The sequence below is a fragment of the Cherax quadricarinatus genome, chromosome 64 (assembly GCF_038502225.1).
Source record: "Cherax quadricarinatus isolate ZL_2023a chromosome 64, ASM3850222v1, whole genome shotgun sequence".
Classification (NCBI taxonomy): domain Eukaryota; kingdom Metazoa; phylum Arthropoda; class Malacostraca; order Decapoda; family Parastacidae; genus Cherax; species Cherax quadricarinatus.
In genome coordinates, this window is record NC_091355.1 from 15,448,833 (window position 1) to 15,472,262 (window position 23,430).

At 42.1% G+C, this 23,430-nt stretch overlaps 1 protein-coding gene across 1 annotated transcript in view; it reads right to left on the reverse strand.

Moving 5' to 3' along the window:
* The window catches only part of LOC128700087 (neural cell adhesion molecule 2), a 379,174-nt gene that overhangs the window by 152,088 nt on the left and 203,656 nt on the right, over positions 1–23,430 (reverse strand). Inside the window, exons 4-6 of the mRNA XM_053793043.2 lie at positions 18,575–18,729; positions 16,142–16,286; positions 2,182–2,312 (exon numbers count right to left, since the gene is read on the reverse strand). Of these exons, the coding sequence (XP_053649018.1) occupies positions 2,182–2,312; positions 16,142–16,286; positions 18,575–18,729 (431 nt within the window). The remainder of the gene's footprint in view (positions 1–2,181; positions 2,313–16,141; positions 16,287–18,574; positions 18,730–23,430) is intronic.

The following is a 23,430-nucleotide window of genomic DNA, read 5'->3' on the forward strand; positions in this document are numbered from 1 at the left end:
GTGCATCTTATCACTTATATATAGGTGCATCTTATCGTTCATATATCGGTGCATCTTATCACGGATATATTAGTGCATCTTATCGCTGATGTATCGGTGCACCTCACCGAAGTTAGCTGATCTGTAACTGCGAACCATCACGGGGTTGTTTTGATCCACAAAGATCGTGTTTATAATAAATCGATTGATGTTACGATCTCTGTTCCCTCTCATGGTTGCATAAGGTCACAGACTGTTTTGACCCCAGACTGTGACCAAATTGCCATTAAGGTGACAACCTGAGTGAGTTAGAAAGTTGTCCTCGATGATGACGTGTCTGTCGGCCTCATGGTCCCCAGATATAATGCTCCAGTTAATGTTACACATGTTAAGTCACCAACTAAATAACTAAATATTCCTCTTTCTTTATACAAATCGTTTTTATTTCGTCATGCAAAGGGATATATTATCTTCCTGATTTTGTTTGGGAAGAAGATATACTACACAGAACATAATTTTCGTCTTAATTTTAGCCTGAATTTCTACATGCACAGAGTCATATCCCACTACTTCATGTTTTATAAGTATCTGTCATAAGCAGTTCATTCTTAATATATATTAAATCACTCCACTACCGTACTTATGAGTGCGAGCCTTATTATAAGTTTTGTATCCATTTGGGACACTTTCTGCTTTTAGTTTCCCTGGAGTCAAGCCAGTTTTGAATTTATGCGATAATATTAGGATTTTCTGCATGGGTGTACGTGTGTACTGTTTTTTAAATGCTGCAAGCACGTCTGTACGGAACTTTTAATTTACCCGGCTGAGCTCTCCCAGCTTGGTTAGTTTAAGTTCTTGGTCCCATTGAAAACCTGGCTTCTAGAAGTAGGATGTCTGTTCCCTTGCTCTGCCTTGTCCCCGCCAGAGTCCTTCCTACCACCCTCACCTCCACCACCGCGTGCAGTCCCTCCTGGAAAATACGACTCAGTTTCCGCTGCCAACATCATTTAAATGAAGACCATATTACTTAAACAAGTTTTATCATTAAATTAGTCCCACAGGTCAGTATAGTCTACTGATTCATCTTTTTTTCCACACGAATTCTCAAGTTTGGATCCATGGATTTACAGTGTGCAGGCATATACATCATACCGTGACAATTTTATAATTTCCTGTCCCCTTTTGTCGTATCGGATTTTTTTTTTATTAAGGGCGTGGTGTGTGTGTTAGGAATCGCTACTGACCTACACTGTATTATATCATTAGCTCCAAGATGAGTTATAAAAACCGCATTCTCTAACATGTTTCTCGTCACCTTTGCAATGTCATGGCGTATATCCTCGAACATATCACCGGGGAAGTATGGCTTCCTTCATAGGTTGCTGCTTCGACAAAAAATCAGTGTCCTGCTGCCTTTCAGTGAACTCTCCACCCAGGACTATCTACGCAACACCCTGGGAATTTGAGTGAGTAACCTGAGGTTTTTGCCCTAGAGACCTAGCTAGACCGTTACAGCTAAAATATCTAGTCAATTGCTCGTAGTAATGTAGTTTACTGCTGCACTCCTGAGTTAACATCCACTTATTACTGGTGTAAAACTGCTTGTGATTTCTTTTTCCTAAGTTTGAATCACAGAAATTCAACAAATTTCTAGGAGCTAGCTACCTTTCTCGAGTACATAGTTCAGTGCCGTATCAGCCGGGCTGTGGCTTGTACGTCTAATTACGTGCGGCCAGCAATAACAGCCTGGTTCATCAGGCCATGATCCACCAGGAGGCCTGATCAAGGACTGGGCAGCGGGGGCGTTGACCCCCGAAACGACCTCCAGATAGACTCCAGGTTAGGTCTTGATCATTAAGCTACTTCAAAAAACTTAACTTTATTTATTGTTTCCTTCAGAGAAAAAGCTTCAGACATCCCAAATCTGAATATCAAGAGATCATAGAAGAAAAAAAATAATTACTTTAGAAATGTTCTGAGACACGTAAGGCATTTGTTTCGGAACCAATGTTATATGTTAATCCGTCAATCCCTTAGAGTTAAGCACAGAAAGTCAGTACTTTACGAAGGTAGGGAGAGAGAGAGAGAGAGAGAGAGAGAGAGAGAGAGAGAGAGAGAGAGAGAGAGAGAGAGAGAGAGAGAGAGAGAGAGAGAGAGAGAGAGAGAGAGAGAGAGAGAGAGAGCAACGTTGACACAACTTACATCTTTCTCCCAGCTCACTTTGTACGGCTGAGGGTTGGCTGTGACCCGACACTCGAAGTAGACATCATCACCTTGCTTGATGGAGGTGGGCACCAGGTTCCTGCCCATCTCCAGTACTACCACCGGGGCATCTGTGGGGAAGACAAGAGAGAGAGTGGTCAGGGAGGTATTGCTGCATCCGTGAAGCCAGTTGTAGTAATACCTCCCTGGTATTGCTACATTTGTGGGGCAGAGAAGAGAGAGGAGAGACAGGATGACTCGAGTATGGAACACATTCGTACAGCATTATGATGTAAACGAGATGAAGTCAGTTGTTCAAATGAAAATGCTGGTCCAGAGATGGCTCCAACATCATCCTGTTCCCTACTTGTATACTTCATAACAATAAAAATGTTTTCAAATGAGCTGATGTAGGTAACAGCTCTTAACTTGTTAATAAACACAGGAATCCTTAATCTGTTCAGAGCTTGTCAATAATACTAAAGATCCTTAACCTAACCTTGTCAAACCCTGCGTAAAGATAGAGAGAAAGTATGGTGAAGTATGGTGAAGTGCTGGGTGACGTCTGGTGTGAGGGAGGATGGTTGTGAGGTGTTGGGTGATGTCTGGTGTGAGGGAGGATGGTTGTGAGGTGTTGGGTGATGTCTAGTGTGAGGGAGGATGGTTGTGAGGTGCTGGGTGATGTCTGGAGTGAGGGAGGATGGTTGTGAGGTGTTGGGTGATGTCTGGTGTGAGGGAGGATGGTTGTGAGGTGTTGGGTGACGTCTGGTGTGAGGGAGGATGGTTGTGAGGTGTTGGGTGACGTCTGGTGTGAGGGAGGATGGTTGTGAGGTGTTGGGTGACGTCTGGTGTGAGGGAGGATGGTTGTGAGGTGTTGGGTGATGTCTGGTGTGAGGGAGGATGGTTGTGAGGTGTTGGGTGACGTCTGGTGTGAGGGAGGATGGTTGTGAGGTGTTGGGTGACGTCTGGTGTGAGGGAGGATGGTTGTGAGGTGTTGGGTGACGTCTGGTGTGAGGGAGGATGGTTGTGAGGTGTTGGGTGACGTCTGGTGTGAGGGAGGATGGTTGTGAGGTGTTGGGTGATGTCTGGTGTGAGGGAGGATGGTTGTGAGGTGTTGGGTGATGTCTGGTGTGAGGGAGGATGGTTGTGAGGTGTTGGGTGATGTCTGGTGTGAGGGAGGATGGCTGTGAGGTGTTGGGTGATGTCTGGTGTGAGGGAAGATGGTTGTGAGGTGTTGGGTGATGTCTGGTGTGAGGGAGGATGGTTGTGAGGTGTTGGGTGATGTCTGGTGTGAGGGAGGATGGTTGTGAGGTGTTGGGTGATGTCTGGTGTGAGGGAGGATGGTTGTGAGGTGTTGGGTGATGTCTGGTGTGAGGGCGGATGGTTGTGAGGTGTTGGGTGATGTCTGGTGTGAGGGAGGATGGTTGTGAGGTGTTGGGTGATGTCTGGTGTGAGGGAGGATGGTTGTGAGGTGTTGGGTGATGTCTGGTGTGAGGGAGGATGGTTGTGAGGTGTTGGGTGATGTCTGGTGTGAGGGAGGATGGTTGTGAGGTGTTGGGTGATGTCTGGTGTGAGGGAGGATGGTTGTGAGGTGTTGGGTGATGTCTGGTGTGAGGGAGGATGGTTGTGAGGTGTTGGGTGATGTCTGGTGTGAGGGAGGATGGTTGTGAGGTGTTGGGTGATGTCTGGTGTGAGGAAGGATGGTTGTGAGGTGTTGGGTGATGTCTGGTGTGAGGGAGGATGGTTGTGAGGTGTTGGGTGATGTCTGGTGTGAGGGAAGATGGTTGTGAGGTGTTGGGTGATGTCTGGTGTGAGGGAGGATGGTTGTGAGGTGTTGGGTGATGTCTGGTGTGAGGGAGGATGGTTGTGAGGTGTTGGGTGATGTCTGGTGTGAGGGAGGATGGTTGTGAGGTGTTGGGTGATGTCTGGTGTGAGGGAGGATGGTTGTGAGGTGTTGGGTGATGTCTGGTGTGAGGGAGGATGGTTGTGAGGTGTTGGGTGATGTCTGGTGTGAGGGAGGATGGTTGTGAGGTGTTGGGTGATGTCTGGTGTGAGGGAGGATGGTTGTGAGGTGTTGGGTGATGTCTGGTGTGAGGGAGGATGGTTGTGAGGTGTTGGGTGATGTCTGGTGTGAGGGAGGATGGTTGTGAGGTGTTGGGTGATGTCTGGTGTGAGGGAGGATGGTTGTGAGGTGTTGGGTGATGTCTGGTGTGAGGGAGGATGGTTGTGAGGTGTTGGGTGATGTCTGGTGTGAGGGAGGATGGTTGTGAGGTGTTGGGTGATGTCTGGTGTGAGGGAGGATGGTTGTGAGGTGTTGGGTGATGTCTGGTGTGAGGGAGGATGGTTGTGAGGTGTTGGGTGATGTCTGGTGTGAGGGAGGATGGTTGTGAGGTGTTGGGTGATGTCTGGTGTGAGGGAGGATGGTTGTGAGGTCTTGAGGTCCCTAGATACAGCGGTTGAAAAAATTGTTTTTTTGTATATTTGTTGGGTGATTTCACGCACATGGGAGCAGTGTGTGTGTGTGTGTGTGTGTGTGTGTGTGTGTGTGTGTGTGTGTGTACTCACCTAGTTGAGGTTGCGGGGGTCGAGTCCGAGCTCCTGGCCCCGCCTCTTCACTGATCGCTACTACGTCACTCTCCCTGAACCGTGAGCTTTATCATACCTCTGCTTAAAGCTATGTATGGATTCTGCCTCCACTACATCGCTTCCCAAACTATTCCACTTACTGACTACTCTGTGGCTGAAGAAATACTTCCTAACATCCCTGTGATTCATCTGTGTGTGTGTGTTTGTGTGTACTCACCTAATTGTACTCGCCTAATTGTGGTTGCAGGGGTCGAGACTCAGCTCCTGGCCCCGCCTCTTCACTGATCGCTACTGGATCCACTCTCTCTCTGCTTACTGAGCTTTGTCATACCTCTTCTTAAAACTATGTATGGTTCCTGCCTCCACTACTTCACTTGCTAGGCTATTGCACTTGCTGACAACTCTATGACTGAAGAAATACTTCCTAACGTCCCTGTGACTCGTCTGAGTCTTCAGCTTCCAGTTGTGACCCCTTGTCCCTGTGTCCCCTCTCTGGAATATCCTATCTCTGTCCACCGTGTCTATTCCCCGCAGTATCTTGTATGTCGTGTGTGTGTGTGTGTGTGTGTGTGTGTGTGTGTGTGTGTGTGTGTGTGTGTGTGTGTGTGTGTGTGTGTGTGTGTCGTGCCGAATATGTAAAACTGGTCAATTAGCAAGAACTCAATTAAAATTAAGTCCTTTCCAAATTTTTTTCTTATACGTTTAAAGATAATTGTTTTTCATTAATGTTAATGTAAAATTTTTTAATTTTTCTCCAAAAGAATCTTAGAAAACTTACCTAACCTTATTATAAAAAGGACAATTTATTTTAGCCAAACCCAACTAAGTATATTTTAGATTTGTTTACAATAATTTAATACTAAACAAACAAGTGAAATATATTTTTTCGTTAGGTTCAGAATGATTTTGGCGAAATTATTGCATACACAAATTTTCTCTTGTCCTATATGGCAAGATGAGCGTTGCTATTTAAGCCACGATCGCAAGTTCGGCACGACATGTATATACAGTAATATATATATATATATATATATATATATATATATATATATATATATATATATATATTATATATATATATATATAATATAATATAATATAATATATATATATATATATATATATATATATATATATATATATATATATATATTATATATATATATATAATATAATATAATATAATATATATATATATATATATATATATATATATATATATATATATATATATATATATATATATATATATATATATATATTAAAACAATATAGTTTTGTGAATGAATTTTGTCCGAGTTAAGAGAATTATAAGGAGAAAAGGTTCAATGTTTGTTTTTTTCATTGAAATAAATACTAAAGTAGTGGGTTAAAATTTTGTCAGTGCTTTAAGAAGACAACGGCAAAAATTTTTTTCGCTGGAGTAAAATGAATGTAGATTTTTATGTGTTAATCATTATCTTTTTCTGTGTATTTATCTCCTCCCTCTCTCTCTTTTTCCACCTGCTTACCTACCTAGCTGTTTTCCATGATCACTCTCTTTCACTCTCTCTCTCACCCTCTTTCACTCTCTCTCTCACCCTCTTTCTCTCTCTCTGTCTCACCCTCTCTCTCTTTCATTCCTCCGTCCTCGCTGGTCTGTCAATATTGATTCTGAGATCAAAAAGCAAGCGACGTTTTTGATGCTGTGAAGTGGCTGTGGCATGTGTGTGCCAGGCTCGCACACAAGTTGGTTTTGGCCTCCCACTGTTTGATGCTTAAAGACAAATTGATTCTGGAGCCTGTACAACATTCACACACAAATTGGTGCTGGAGTGTTCCCTGTTCACAGAGATGCTGATTCTGCTGAGGAGCGAGCTTTCGCTACCCTGCTATTTCTCTTTCTGACTGTACTACGTTCATAATTTGGTTTTAGTACCTATGACGTTGGTATACAGTTGTCTTCTCGTTGGTTAGGATATCCATCTGATATTCACTCTAGATTTTCTCAAACACATTGACTTTATCTCTGTAAATAATACTAAAATGCGCTGTATAAGACTGAAAAATAGGGCAAATAAACGAAGATAATCCAAGAAAGCCAAGAAGTGGGTAAGTTTTCCTTCAAGATCCTTAGGTCCTTTCTAAGATAGCACCCACATCACCCGGTTAACTAACTCGTAGGTATCTCTTTTATTTTAATAAGGGTAACAGATGCTGGGAATTAACCAAAAGATTTCACAACATCCTGGATCTTATCAGTTGTGAGCTGAATGCTGTTTCACTGAGCTGTCATGGCTATTGTACCACTAAGCTGTCATGGCTGTTGTACCACTGAGCTCTCATGGCTGTTGTACCACTGAGCTGTCATGGCTGTTGTATCACTGAGCTGTCATGGTTGTTGTACCACTGAGCTGTCACAGTCGTTGTTCCACTAAACTGCCATGGTTGTTGCTCCATTAAGCTGTCAAGGTTATTGTTCCGCTAAGCTGTCATGATTGTTGTCCCAGTAAACTGTCATGATTGCTGTTCCACTAAGCTGTCATAGCTATTGAAACCAGTAAGCTGCCATTGCTTCTGTTTAACAACTCGAGATACATTAATACATGCATAAAGACAAATGCAGTTCAATGTGATTTCTTAGTGACAAAGTTTCGATCACACAGTGAACTTCATCAAGTCACGAAGAAATCTGCTTGTGCCTATATAAAGCCCACTATGTGGGCGAAACGTTGTCAATAATGGTTCACCTTAAAATTACATTTGTCTCCTTTGATACAGCTTCTCTCCTTCGGTATTATTACATGTTGAGTGAATAAATATTAACTAAAAGAGTAGCCAATGAACATTACTTACACATTACTTTCGGAAACACGGTGAGCAGAAGCAAGGAACGAAAAGCTTACATGTCCCTTAGGAGGCACACACAAAACATAGCCAGCAAACACAAGTAACAGCCAATCATCGCAATGCTTACATCTCACCGGTAGGCACGACAAATATCCAGAGCCACTCCTACACCTAACCTCGCATTATCATAACTGATAGCCCATCAACGCCACTCTTATATCTCAGCAAGCACGGAGGATAATCAGTACACTATCACATCTACACTTCGATTTAACCTAGCATTAACGAAAATTAACAACCAATCAGCTCCACTCCTGCATCTAATAATATATATATATATATATATATATATATATATATATATATATATATATATATATATATTATATATATATATATATATATATATATATATATTATATATATATATATATATATTATATATATATATATATATATATATATATATATATATATATATATATATATATATATATATATATATATATATATATACATACATACATACACGAAGAAGGTAATACAGTGGGAGCAATAAGAATAATTACAAGTGACGACACTGTAGCCCCCAAGGATGAGACCACGGCCCAAGCACTAAGAGACAAGCACCAACCACTCCAAAACTATATCCCCACCTGCTTTTAACATTTCTATCTTTATCCCATCAATCCCGGCTGCCTTACCCCCTTTCATTTTACCTACTGCCTCACGAACTTCCCCCACACTCACAACTGGCTCTTCCTCACTCCTACAAGATGTTGTTCCTCCTTGCCCTATACACGAAATCACAGCTTCCCTATCTTCATCAACATTTAACAATTCCTCAAAATATTCCTTCCATCTTCCCAATACCTCTAACTCTCCATTTAATAACTCTCCTCTCCTATTTTTAACTGACAAATCCATTTGTTCTCTAGGCTTTCTTAACTTGTTAATCTTACTCCAAAACTTTTTCTTATTTTCAACAAAATTTGTTGATAACATCTCACCCACTCTCTCATTTGCTCTCTTTTTACATTGCTTCACCACTCTCTTAACCTCTTTCTTTTTCTCCGTATACTCTTCCCTCCTTGCATCACTTCTACTTTGTAAAAACTTCTCATATGCTAACTTTTTCTCCCTTACTACTCTCTTCACATCATCATTCCAGCAATCGCTCCTCTTCCCTCCCGCACCCACTTTCCTGTAACCACAAACTTCTGCTGAACATTCTAACACTACATTTTTAAACCTACCCCATACCTCTTCGATCCCATTGCCTATGCTCTCATTAGCCCATCTATCCTCCAATAGCTGTTTATATCTTACCCTAACTGCCTCCTCTTTTAGTTTATAAACCTTCACCTCTCTCTTCCCTGATGCTTCTATTCTCCTTGTATCCCATCTACCTTTTACTCTCAGTGTAGCTACAACTAGAAAGTGATCTGATATATCTGTGGCCCCTCTATAAACATGTACATCCTGAAGTCTACTCAACAGTCTTTTATCTACCAATACATAATCCAACAAACTACTGTCATTTCGCCCTACATCATATCTTGTGTGTGTATATATATATATATATATATATATATATATATATATATATATATATATATATATATATATATATATATATATATATATATATATATATATGCAATAAGATCACTGCAAAAAGGTGATTTCAAAATATGCAAAACAACCACTCTGAAAGAATAGAGAAATTCCAAGCGCTTTCGTGACTACTCACATTATCAAGGAACTATGAAAGTAAAGCATCCAAGGAAGCTATATAAGGGGTCTGGCCAGCACCTCACTATCAGATCCCACAACGGTTAATTAAACACCTGACGCGCGCCGACCCAACTTGGATAGGTCCTTTGCACAACTCACCCACAAACTATTCTACCCAAGAAAATTTAAAAATTATTATTTGTAGAGTGTATTATTAAATTCTTCCCAAATTCTATTAATTTTAAATGGATCTAATTTACATAAACCGAAGGAAATATTCATTTATGAAATAGGTAATGATTTAAAATACCCAAGAAATGTAATTGATAAATCTTTTAAAGTTGCTAGAAATACTTTTTACAATCCAAAAGGGGACAACCAGCCTTATTCAACTAAAAATATGTTGGTTCTCCCTTACCATGAAAACTTGGTTGATATGCCTTCTCTTCTTAAGACTTTTAATATTAAAGTTGTATTCAAAAATCTTGATACAGTAAAAAAAACTTTTGATAAAGAATTCCCCCCAAAATGCTGATGGATGTGTCTAAGATTCTTTGTAAAATTTGCGATAAAGTTTATTACAGTCAAACTGGTAAAAATCTCGAACTAAGATTAAAACAACATAAATATAGCATTAGAACTGGACAAGATTCCAATGCTCTATTTATTCATGTAAGAGATTTTAACCATCCAATTGATTTTCAAAAAGTTGAGAAAGTAGTATCAAGAAAGTCCATGGTCGACAGGAATATAATTGAATCTTGTTTCATAAAAAGCAGTTTTGACAATAATATGAATATTTCCTTAGGTTTATATAAATTAGATCCATTTATAATTAATAGAATTTGGGAAGAATTTAATAATACACTGGACAAATAATAATTTTTAAATTTTCTTGGGTAGAATAGTTTGTGGGTGAGTTGTGCAAAGGACCTAAGTTGGGTCGGCGCGCGTCAGGTGTTTAATAGTTGTGGGATCTGATAGTGAGCTGCTGGCCAGACCCCTTATATAGCTTCCTTGGATGCTTTACTTTCATGACGGGTCATCGCAAGATTGGGACCCGTGCCAGGACTATGGTCTTGGCGAACATTATACATACATACATACTTTACTTTCATAGTTCCTTGATAATGTGAGTAGTCACGAAAGCGCTTGGAATTTCTCTATTCTTTCAGAGTGGTTGTTTTGCATATATATATATATATATATATATATATATATATATATATATATATATATATATATATATATATATATATATATATATATATATTATATATATATATATATACACACACACACAAACGCTGATCTCTGGCTGAAGGAGACTCGAACCTACGAACCTTGGAACAAGGTACGCAGTGCTATACCAATCTCACCACACTGGACAATACCTTGGCGTGCAGCTTGCGCTATACGTTGATCCAAGGCAGCCAGCTTTCACGGAGAAGGCTTACAGCTTTTCATCTCATCCCCTGCATGCATCAGCCTTACTAGAGATTTTAACAATGCAAGGAATTCGCAAGAGCAGGCGAAATATACACAGACACTGATCTCTGGCTGAAGGAGTAGCGCAAGCTGCACGCCAAGGTATTAATCCAGTGTGGTGAGATTGGTATAGCACTGCGTACCTTGTTCCAAGGTTCGTAGGCTCGAGTCTCCTTCAGCCAGAGATCAGGGTTTGTGTATATTTCGCCTGCTCTTGCGAATTCCTTGCATATATATATATATATATATATATATATATATATATATATATATATATATATATATATATATATATATATATATATATATATATATATATATATTAGATGTAGGAAAACTTGCCTAACCTTATAATAACAAGCGCAATTTAATTTACCCTTATCCAGCTAAGTATATTTTTGATAAGTTTACAATAATTTAATAATAAACAAACAATTAAATATATTTTTTCCTTAGGGTCAGAATGATTTTTGCGATATTATTGCATACACAAATTTTCGCTTGCCTTAATCGGCAAGAAGAGCGTTGCTATTTAAGCCAAAATCGCAAGTTTTACCTATTCGTCAGAGAAGAACACCCCGGTAAATAGTGAGAACATGGTGATTAGTGTGCCAAATGGCGAGGGTATTTCTAAATGGAATAATAAGTGTATAAAAATCAGTAAAAGTTATCCAGCGATCTGCATCTTTAGTGAACAGATAGGGTCACTCCCTCCGCCCCCCCTCCCCCCAATCCCAGGGCCCCTCTCCACATCCCTGTCTAGGCCTTCTGCCTACCTGACCCAGGGTGTTGCCTTCTAGTGCCCAACCAATTACTCTCACTACCGCTCGCTACTCCCCCACCCTCATCCCCCAAACATCCATACTGCCCTTCATCCGTCATCCCACAGCTGTCTCCCTCCCACGCCCACGATGTCATCAATGTCACAAGATGTGCCGGTTTCTCAGGAATCTCCACGACAGAGCCAACGCCGTGGAATCCGTCCACGAGGCATCTACCATGTATGCCACAGGGAATGTGCACTCAATCTCTCTAATGGCAACATCCGTGCACACAATGGATGTCTAGGCTCCCGGAGGGCTCCGAATGGGAATAACCAACAGCCCCTCCCAGCAGACAGAGCTGACAGCTACCGTGACTTCACCTCTACAGAGGATCTAAAATCTGCGATCAAATAAACATCCACCAGGATGCTGACACACATCCCCAAAGCAGTTCGCCCTCAAGTTGCCAGCAAATTCGCTGACCTCTTAAAGAAAGTCAACGATGCCCCTGAAAACAATGGATCCTGGCACAACCTACTGCTATTTGGCAGTGCCTGTCTGGCTGTATTACCAAGGAGGGACAAGTCACTAGCAACGTATGTTATTAGGGCAATAAATGCATTCATAGAGATGACAACCTCGTCCGTCTCCCCTCTATTGCAACAAACACCAGCCGGGAAAATACCAGCAACAGGTCACCAGACGCCTCAAAAATCAGAGCCCAAATTAGCAAAAAAAAAAAAAAATAGAAGAGGGTAATACTATTGGAGCACTGAGGCTTATAACAAGTGAGAATAACATCGCTCCTAAGGACGTCATTACAGTACAAGCCTTGAAGGACAAACATCCACCCAGGGCTCCTAGTGCCAACAATGACCTCCCTGACATTGCAGCAGGTGAAGAACATTAATCCTACAGGATGCTGATGTTCATAGAGCTGCTACGTCATTTCCACAGGGCTCAGCAGGAGGTTTCACCGGTTTAAGGCCACAACGCAAAGCAAATGCTTAATCCAGCACTTGGTGATGTTTCAGGGAGGTTGCTGTCTGAACTCACCAAATTTATACCAAGTTTATACCAAATCCTCACCTTCCCATCTTCAAATTGTAACAGCAATCGCGATTTATCAGACCAGGCAACATTTTTCCAGTCTTAAACTGTCAAGCTTTAGTTTTGATCTTCTGTTGCTCGACCCCCATTAACATCAAGGTTCGACGTGTTGCGTGTTCAGAGATACTCTTCTTTATACCACTGTTGTAACACATGGTTATTTGAGTTACTGCTACCTTCCTTTCAGCTTGAACCAGTGTGGCTATTCTCCTCTGACCTCTCTCTTTATCAAGGCGTTTTCTCCCACAGAATTTCAGTTCACTTGATGTTTTGTGTTATTCACACTATTCTCAGTGAACTCTAGTGACTGCTGTGCTTGAAAATCCCACGAGATCAGCAATTTCTGGCACCAACATTCATTCTACGGTGAAAGCTACATAGATGACATTTCTTTCTAATTCTGATGTTCAGTCTGAACAACAGCTGAACCTCTTGACCACGTCTGCATACTTTTAGGTACGAAGGTGCTGCACCGTGTTTGGCTGATTAGATATTTGCATTAACGAGCAGATGTACAGGTATAACTTACAAAGTGGCCAATGAGTGTATATTACTAAAATGAATGCATACCGAGGGCTATATCTATCGGTCAGGCTCATTTACACCGAAAAGTATATTTCTCTTTAATATATAAACACCGAGAAGTGTACTGCATATTTTTCATGTGCATATGCACCTAGTGGTGTATATCTCTTTAAGGTATATACATCGAGGGTGTGTATATCTGTCAATTGTACATGCACCGTATAAACACAGAGTATAATACAATAACAAAAAACATTAATATTTGCATAAAACTTAAGAAAAAAATATAATTGAAGCACAAAAACAATAAAAAAGAGATACTCAAACGTATTAACAATACATTAAAACACAACAAAAGCAGCAAAAGCATAAGATAAAACAATTTTAAACAATTATACAGGCTCTCGAAGAACCTCATTTACAATTTAAATAGGCTTCCCAAATGGTTTTTTTCCAAATGGCTTTTTCAAATGACTTTTTAAACGAAGAGAGGAAAACAATTGCCACATAAATCACACTCGACTCTGGTATTACATGGCAGACAATGTGTCTGCCATAAACATTGATAAAGATTTAATTTTTTTATTCCAGGGTATGAGAAATTTATAGGAATGAGGCTTAGGTATTAAGCTATGATTAGAGATGCTTTAGATGCTGATGAGAGATACTGGAGATGCTGATAAAAAGTATTGAATAGAGATACTTACTAGAGGTACTGATTAGAGGTACTTGATGTACTAATTAGTGGTAGTGGCGTTATTAATTACAAGTACTGGAGGTATTAATTTGTTACATGAGGTACTGATTAGAGGAATTGATTAAAACTACTGATTAGAGTTACTGTAGATACTGATAAAGGATGCTGATGGAAGATAAGAAGTATTTATCCTTGATAAGTGGTACTAGTGGTAGATATTTGTTGTAGATAAGAGGTGCTATAGAAAAGGGCTATGAGAGAACTATTATTATTAAATTCATGGAGAAGCGCTAAACGTGTAGGGGTTCTCCAGCTCCTGGGGGATGGGATGCATTTAGGTTTGATCTAAGGAAGCTGAGAGTATTCCAATTCCTTGAAACAAGAGCCCTTCATCAGCATCGAGGTACCCTTCATTCACCCATGAAAAGAAGTAAAAATGTTACACACAAGTGATGGAGATGACAGTGAACAGTGTTAATGGTTGCTTCTTTACAGTTGGACATCAGATACGTAAATAATGGACGGTTAGGATCAGTGTTTAGGTTGTGTTTAGAAGAATAATGGTTAGTAATGTTTAGACTTTAGGTTGTGTTAAAGGGGTCAGTATTTATACTGCGTTAAGTGGGATAATGGACGGACGAAATCGTTTAGACTTGTTGAAGGGTTAAGGGTCGTCATGATAAAATAGGATGGTAAATAAGGGATAATATAACTGGATATTATTTAGTAAATATAATGAATTTTGATTGCTGTGAGGCATAAAAATTAAAGAGGAACAATACACCTACTGACGAGTATGATCTCTCGTCCGTCCGTCCATCCATCCCGTGCGCTCACAGGGGGAATTCTGTACTGATATTCACAGTTTAAACTTACAGGATGTGTAACTTGATTTCAGCAAACACACACACACACACACACAGACACACACACACAGACAGACACACACACACACAGACACACACACACACAGACACACACAGACACAGACACACACAGACACACACAGACACACACACACAGACACACACACACAGACACACACACACACACACACACAGACACACACACACACAGACACACACACACACAGACACACACACACACACACACACACACGAGTGATGTAGTGGAGGCAGGATTCATACGTAACTTTAATAAGATGCACGATAAAGATCTTGGAGCAAGGAGAGAGTTCACCTAGTAACGACCAGCGAAGCGTCGGGGCCAGGAGCTACGAATAGACCCTGCAGCCACAAATAGATGAGGACACACACACACACACACACACACACACACAATAAGAAGTTGAAGGAACTGAACCCGATAACATGCAATAAAAATTAACAGGAACTAATATACGAATCACATCACATCACCAGAACTTCACATAATTCGAATAACACAAGTAGTATATGCAAGGGAAGTTCATCTCAGAACTGCCTTCAGAAACTTCAGTAAGGAGTCTGTTAGGACTCTCTACTCAACATACGTTATGCCTATCATGGAGTATGCAGCACCAGCATGGAGCCTTTGCATGATGAAGCATATACGAAAACTAGAAAAGGTCCAAAGCTTTGCAACATAACTAGTCCCAGAGGTGAGCGGATTGAGTTATGAAGAGAGACAAAAAGAAACAAAACCTGACTTTAAAAAAAGAATTAGGTGAGACATGATTATGTTATACAAGATACTCAGAAGATTTGACAGAACAGAGGCTGATTTTTTGACAAGAGAGGTCATAGATGAAAACTAAAGACACAGATAAGCGACAGGGATGTTAGAAATTATTTTCAGTCTCAGAGTGGCAAGTGAATGGAGTGAATTTGATGACGAAGTGGTAGAGGCAAACTTAATACACAGTTTCAAGAGTAGGTATGATAGGGCCCACGAGGCGAGGAACCAATAATACCATCGATGGTCAGGAAATAAGCCTCGACCCCCTGCAACTACATGTAAGTGAGCGTGTGCATACCCGCATACCCCCCCCCCCCCCACACACACCTGAGAGCGGAATCTAATTAATAAGTACGTTGACTTGTCCACTTAAAAAGTATCACTTGCATTTCCACTCAAAAAACGCAAAATTTCCCGCAATACTTTATATAAGTAACGCAACACAACGATCAGTCTTACATTCGTAATGAAACACAAAGCTTCTTTCAATCCTACGTAGGAGAATGCAATACCCTTTTCAATCTTCTTAAACGTAAACATCACTTACATTGTACATTAAGTTGCACCGAATCGGAGATAGCACTTCCGGGCACCGAGGGGTTGCTGGCTTGACACTTGAGCACTCTGCTATGGTCGTTCTGTGTAGGCACCAGCGTCAGGGAGCCTGTGGTGATCTCTCCTGGACTCGACCTCTGTGGGGAAGACAAGAGAGCTTTGAGAGCCCCGGTGATGGCCCAGCAGACGAGAGCAAAGAAGTGGGGAAAATAAGATAGAAAGTCGAAGATGTAGTGGTGTTCTCCCATGGGCTCGCCTCCCAGGGTGATATTGACAAGACAGACAGAGGAGGCGAGGGAGTGGATGAAAGGAAAGAAATACAGTAGAAAAGGTTGAGAATGGAGAGGGAGATGATGACGAAAAGACACACACACACACACACAAACACACACACATTTACATAAATGATTTACCAGGTGTAATAAAAATCTACATAAACATGTTTGTGCGGATTATTAAAAAATCAGAGTTAAAATAAATAACAAACAATTAAATCTCTACTGGTTGACTTAAACTGTTAGGTAAAAGCACACAAGTACAACTAATACGACATTTTATTGTGGCAACGTTTCGCTTTACAGATAACGTGCGCAAACTCGTACAATGGCAAATTAATTCAGGGAACGGGTGGGGCTTGAACCCGAGGCGAATGAGTCATAAAATTCCCGCCACATGAAATGAAAATCTGAATAATTCACTGACGCCCGGCACTTTGTAAATAACTTTCACTTTTTTGGATATCAGTGTTCAAGGAACGTGACTTCTTTCATGTTCCTTCAGAAAAAACTACTAATGTGACTCTTGCTCACGTTAGTAATTTTTTCTAGAAGATAACAGAGTAAACAACGTCAGGATTGATGTGAGAGGCAGGATGGCAGTGCTGGAGGCAGTCTTGAGTGAGGTCAAGGAGCGATCAATCCACACGAGAGAAATGACCGATTCTCAGAAATTTGATGAAATAGAGACCAGAATTATTGAGAGTCCAGCGTGTGCGAAAGAAACCCCCAACATTTTCACACTAGTAGAAAAAAAAGTCCCGGAGAAATTATAGGAGTAAATCAAGAGATTTGAAATAATAGTTGAGCCACACCCTATTACGGTCCAACTAGATACCGGGAGGAAGGGAGCCCCAAGGAAGATCCTGGTTTAGAGGTAGTTCCAGTAGGAGATATTGTAAGACAGCAGAACAGAGAATTGTTTCTCAGCAGTGAAGGAACTTGTGCATCCCAGGTGCGAGGATTAAGGATATTCAGAATAAATTTACAATGGAGACGAGAAACACCAGAAAATAACTTTTTTATGACTGATGTAGCTTATGACTAAAAGAAGAGTAGATCAAATGAGAATCTTAACAGATGCTTAAGAAATTCAATAACAGAGAGATTAGTAAAAACAGGATTGCTGCTACTGCATGATACACTGTAGACGCCTGTTCACTCAGTGAATCTATAGATTAAATTCAGAGATGCAAGGATATGTTTGAAATAGACGATGCTCCAGACTATTTAGACTGTGGGACGACCTTAGTAGTAACATAAGCTTGTTCAAGCCAGAAGGTCTTCGTTTGAGGTATATGTGTGGCGCAGGATTAAGTTAAATCTTCCAAGAGTATCCTCACGCGGCGGAGATGGCGAAAGAGGACGGGAAGACTTGGGCAAGAGGGATGGGGAATGGGGGAGAGAGAGAGAGAGAAATTGAGGAATGATGGAGGGCGAACGACACGAAAATATATTGAGCAATAACATAACTGAGAAGTAAAATTCAAGGAAAGACGTTGATAAACGAGAAAATAAGAGAGAAGAAGTGAGTTTTATCTCTTTCCTAGGAAAAATATCCTTAACTTCTGGGTCCGAGAGACTTAAAATATTGCCAAGTGCCTTCCACAAGAGAGAGAACGAGAGAGAAATCGAGAGAGAGAGAGAAAGAGAGAGAGAGAAAGAGAGAGAGAAAGAGAGAGAAAGAGAGAGAAAGAGAAAGAGAGAGAGAGAGAGAGAGAGAGAGAGAGAGAGAGAGAGAGAGAGAGAGAGAGAGAGAGAGAGAGAGAGAGAGAGAGAACGAGTACGAGAGAGAGAACAAGTACGAGAGAACGAGTACGAGAGAGAGAACGAGTACGAGAGAGAGAACGAGTACGAGAGAGAGAACGAGTACGAGAGAGAGAACGAGTACGAGAGAGAGAACGAGTACGAGAGAGAACGAGTACGAGAGAGAACGAGTACGAGAGAGAACGAGTACGAGAGAGAACGAGTACGAGAGAGAACGAGTACGAGAGAGAACGAGTACGAGAGAGAACGAGTACGAGAGAGAACGAGTACGAGAGAGAACGAGAGAGGACGAGGGATAGAACGAGAGTGGACAACAGAGAAAACGAGAGAGACAGAGACAAAGAATGAATAAAGGATCAAGTACATAAACGAGCCAGACTCACCGTGTGCGTTCGTGAGCCTTCGACTTCGCCCGTCTCCTCAATCCACTTGATGACTGCGGGTGGCTTGGATCCCAGAGACTCACAGGTAAAGGTGTAGTGACGGCCCGCTATAAGGGGATCTTCAGGTACTTTGATCCGCACGCTGAGTGGCCTCACTGCAGGGAAGAGAAGAGGGGCGATGAGTGGAAAAAAATAGTAGTGAGAGAGTGGTGATGACAGGGGGTTGAATGGGAGGGGTGATGACTAGACGGGGAGGGTGTGAGAAGAACGGGTGGGGTGGGTGTTACCAATTTCTCGGGTAATAAAGAAGTGGGGAAGGCATGGAGAAGAACTAAGGAAAACGTGAGGATGAACTGATGTGGGGAGATGATTAGGAATGGAGGAGGGGAGGGTTAGCAATGGAGGGAAAAAGATGAAGTGGGTGGAGGAAAGAGGGGAAGAGTATATGGAGAAGAATGGGCTAGGAAATATGATGGGGCAGAGAGGGCTAGGGAAGATGATGAAGAGGATTGGGATAGGGGAAATGGATTTCAATGGGATGGGAAAGGTGGATTGGCAAAGGGAAGATGATGAATAGTAGTGGCATAGAAAAAATTCATAGAAGTTGGATAGGAAAGATGACGGATAGGAGTGGGATAGAGATGCAAAAAGGGAGGTTATTCAGCAGTTGCTGAAGACCAGAGCAGAAACCAACAGGAGTACATGTAATTCGGCTAATATCGAGGTTAGATGTTAAGAGGAACTAAACAAGAGCCTAATTATCCTTCCTTCAGTCCTGAAGACTAAATTATTATAATCATGGGAGAGCGCTAAACGCGTACCATTATACAGCGCATATGGAGGGGGGTGGGGTGGAAGGTATTCAGACTCAATTCAGTGAACCGGAGCAAAAATTCAATTCCCTAGATCAAGAGCCCCTCACCAGCGCCAAGGGACCTCCCCTGAGGGGCCTGAAGACTAAAATGAGGATAATTAAGTAGAAGGACGTCGTCAAACTTTCCTCTCTCTCCTGTCACAATGACAGCAACAAACAATGGGTGGAGAGAATTACCATACACTGAAATCAGAATTCAACAATTTTTTGTAAAACTAAATTGTGTAAAGATTTTAGGGACCAATATGCAGGTGACCAATCTACGGATTGCGCCATTGTGTTTTCGAAGTTTTCTGAAAATGAAGACTCCATTTGTTACACAAATAACATTAAAACTTAGGCACCACGTTCTGGCCGTACTTACATCAGTTATATCATTGAAAGAAGTAAGGAATATAGGACTGGTATTGCTCGCTGAGCAATACTAATGAGAGGAAGTTCACGTCCAGAGTTTTTTTCACGTTAGGCTTAGTAGGATCTGTGGTTTTCTTCCGTTAGTAACGGTACTGTGATAGCCTTCTGCTAGTAACGGTACTGTGTTCTGTAAGTAACGGTACTGTGGTCTTCTGTAAGTAACGGTACTGTGGTCTTCTGTTAGTAATGGTACTGTGATGGTCTTCTGTTAGTGACAGTATTGTGGTCTTCTGTTAGTGACAGTATTGTGGTGGTCTTCTGTCAGTAACTGTACTGTGATGGTCATATGCGAGTGATGAAACGGTGATGGTTTTGCGTGAGTGACTGAAATGTGACGATGGTCTTGTGTGATGGAACGGTAGTGTTCTTGTGTGAGTGACGGAACGGTGACCTTGTGTGAGTGACGGAACGGTGGTCTTGTCTAAGCGACTGAACGGAATCTGTCTCCAGTAATCCTTCTAAAATTTATTTATAGATGAATGGTTCAGAGAACCGACATGTTGATAAATTAGACACATGTGCAACTCTTGGGTATCTTTATTGAGGAAACGTTTCGCCAATAAAGATACCCAAGAGTTGCACATGTGTCTAATTTATCAAAATTTATTTAGTTGGTCGTAATGAAGAAACACATGGAGATTTAATCGGAAAGGCTAATAATGTGCTTAAGAATTATCATTCCTATTATTACTACTGCTGCTACTACTACAACTATTACTGCTGCTGTCACTTCAGCTATAAGGTTTACTCGTGGACAGTAATTTGTACACCAAAAAAACGTTTAAAATACACTTACACAGCTAAATAATCGAATAAACTAATAATTAATATGTATGCAATATGAAATATAAATAGAACTCCGAAATTGTTACTAAGTGGCCAGGGCTTTGTGAGCTAACTGGGTGAGTGAGGTCTCTCGTCTAGGTAGTCTGCTGGTCAAGGCTGTCCAGGAGGATGTTAATACTGGGCGCAGATTTCTGCGTGTCCTCCCCAGTAATAGCATCTAACTGTTCTCTTGAGTTGCTGTCTTGTCCTTGTGTTGTTGTCCTCTCCTTCGGTTGTTGTCCTCTCCTTCGGTTGTTGTCCTCTCCTTCGGTTGTTGTCCTCTCCTTCGGTTGTTGTCCTCTCCTTCGGTTGTTGTCCTCTCCTTCGGTTGTTGTCTGGTCCTTGTGTTGTTGTCTGGTCCTTGTGTTGTCCTCTCCTTGTGTTGTCCTCTCCTTGTGTTGTTGTCTGGTTCTTGTGTTGTCCTCTCCTTGTGTTGTTGTCTGGTCATTGTTGTTGTTGTCTGGTTCTTGTGTTGTCCTCTCCTTGTGTTGTTGTCTGGTCCTTGTGTTGTTGTCCTGTCCTTGTGTTGTTGTCCTGTCCTTGTGTTGTTGTCCTGTCCTTGTGTTGTTGTCCTCTCATTGTGTTGTTGTCCTCTCATTGTGTTGTTGTCCTCTCATTGTGTTGTTGTCTGGTCCTTCTGTTGTTGTCCTGTCCTTGTGTTGTTGTCTGGTCCTTGTGTTGTCTGGTCCTTGTGTTGTTGTCTGGTCCTTGTGTTGTTGTCCTGTCCTTGTGTTGTCTGGTCCTTGTGTTGTTGTCCTGTCCTTGTGTTGCTGTCTGGTCCTTGTGTTGTTGTCCTGCCCTTGTGTTGTTGTCCTGCCCTTGTGTTGTTGTCCTGTCCTTGTGTTGTTGTCCTGCCCTTGCGTTGTTGTCCTGCCCTTGCGTTGTTGTCCTGCCCTTGCGTTGTTGTCCTGCCCATGTGTTGTTGTCCTGTCCTTGTGTTGTTGTCTGATCCTTGTGTTGTTGTCTGGTCCTTGTGTTGTCTAATCCTTGTGTTGCTGACCTCAAGGAAGTGGTGAATGGTGAATATCTTAGGGGACAAGGATGGTCACCTGAAGCCATGGACCTGAGTGAGGCATTAATAACTTAATGATCTTCCCTTTCAGAACTTCAAGATCTTCGAGAACTTCAAGTGAACTTAGCCCTTCACCACCATTCCATCACTGTCACCACCAGTCCATCACTCTCACCATCAGTCCATCACCCTCACCACCAATCCATCACCCTCACCACCAGTCCACAATCGTCAGTCGTTCATCACAATCGGCAGTCGTCCACCAAAATCGTCAGTCGTTCATCACAATCGTCGGTCGTTCATTACAATCGTCAGTCGTTCATGACAATCGTGACTCGCTCGTCACAATCGTCACAGGTTCATCACCCTCACCACCAGTCCATCACCCTCACCACCAGTCCATCACTGTCACCACCAGTCCATCACTGTCACCACCAATCCATCACCCTCAACACCAGTCCATCACCCTCAACACCAGTACATCACCCTCACCACCAGTCCACCCTCAACACCAATCACCCTCACCACCATTCCATCACTCTCACCACCAGTCCATCAATCTCACCACCCGTCCATCACCCTCACCACCCGTCCATCACCCTCACAACCAGCCCATCACCCTCACCACCAGTCCATCACCCTTATCGCCAGTCTATCACCCTCACCACCAGTATATCACCTTCATCGCCAGTCCATCACCCTCACCACCAGTATATCACCCTCACCTCCAGTCAATCACCCTCACCACCAGTCCATCACCCTCATCGCCACTACATCACCCTCACAACCAATCCATCACCCTCACCCCAGTCCATCACCCTCACCTCCAGTCCATCACCCTCACCACCAGTCCATCACCCTCATCGCCAGTCCATCACCCTCATCGCCAATACATCACCCTCACCTCCAGTCCATCACCCTCACCACCAGTCCATCACCCTCACCCCCAGTCCATCACCCTCACAACCAGCCCATCACCCTCACAACCAGCCCATCACTCTCACCTCCAGTCCATCACCCTCACCTCCAGTCCATCACCCTCACCACCAGTCCATCACCCTTACCAAGAGTTCGCCAGAAGCGTCAGTCGTTAATCACAATCCTCAGTCGTTCATCACAATCGTCACTGGTTCATCACAATCGTCAGTCGTTCAACACAATCGTCAGTCGTTCAACCCAAGCGTCAATCGTTCATCACAATTGTCAGTCGTTCATCACAATCATCAGTCGTTCATTACAATCGTCAAAGGTTCGTCAAAATAGTCAGTCGTTCATCACAAGCGTCAGTCGTTCACCACAATCGTCAGTCGTTCATCACAATCGTCAGTCGATCACAATCATCAGTCGTTCATCACAGTCGTCAGTCGTTCATCACAATCGTCAGCCGTTCATCACAATCGTCAGTCGTTCATCACAATCGTCAGTCGTTCAACACAATCGTCAGTCGTTCATCACAATCGTCAGTCGTTCATCAAAATCGTCAATCGTTCGTCACAATCGGCAGGCGTTCATCACAAGCGTCAGTCGTTCACCACAGTCGTCAGTCATTCATCACAATCGTCAGTCGTGCATTACAATCGTCATTCGCTCATAACAATCGTCAGTCGTTCATGACAATCGTGACTCGCTCGTTACAATCGTCACAGGTTAATCGCCCTCGCCACCAGTCCATCACCCTCCCCAACAGTCCTTCACCATCACCACAAGTCCCTCACCCTCACCATCAGTCCA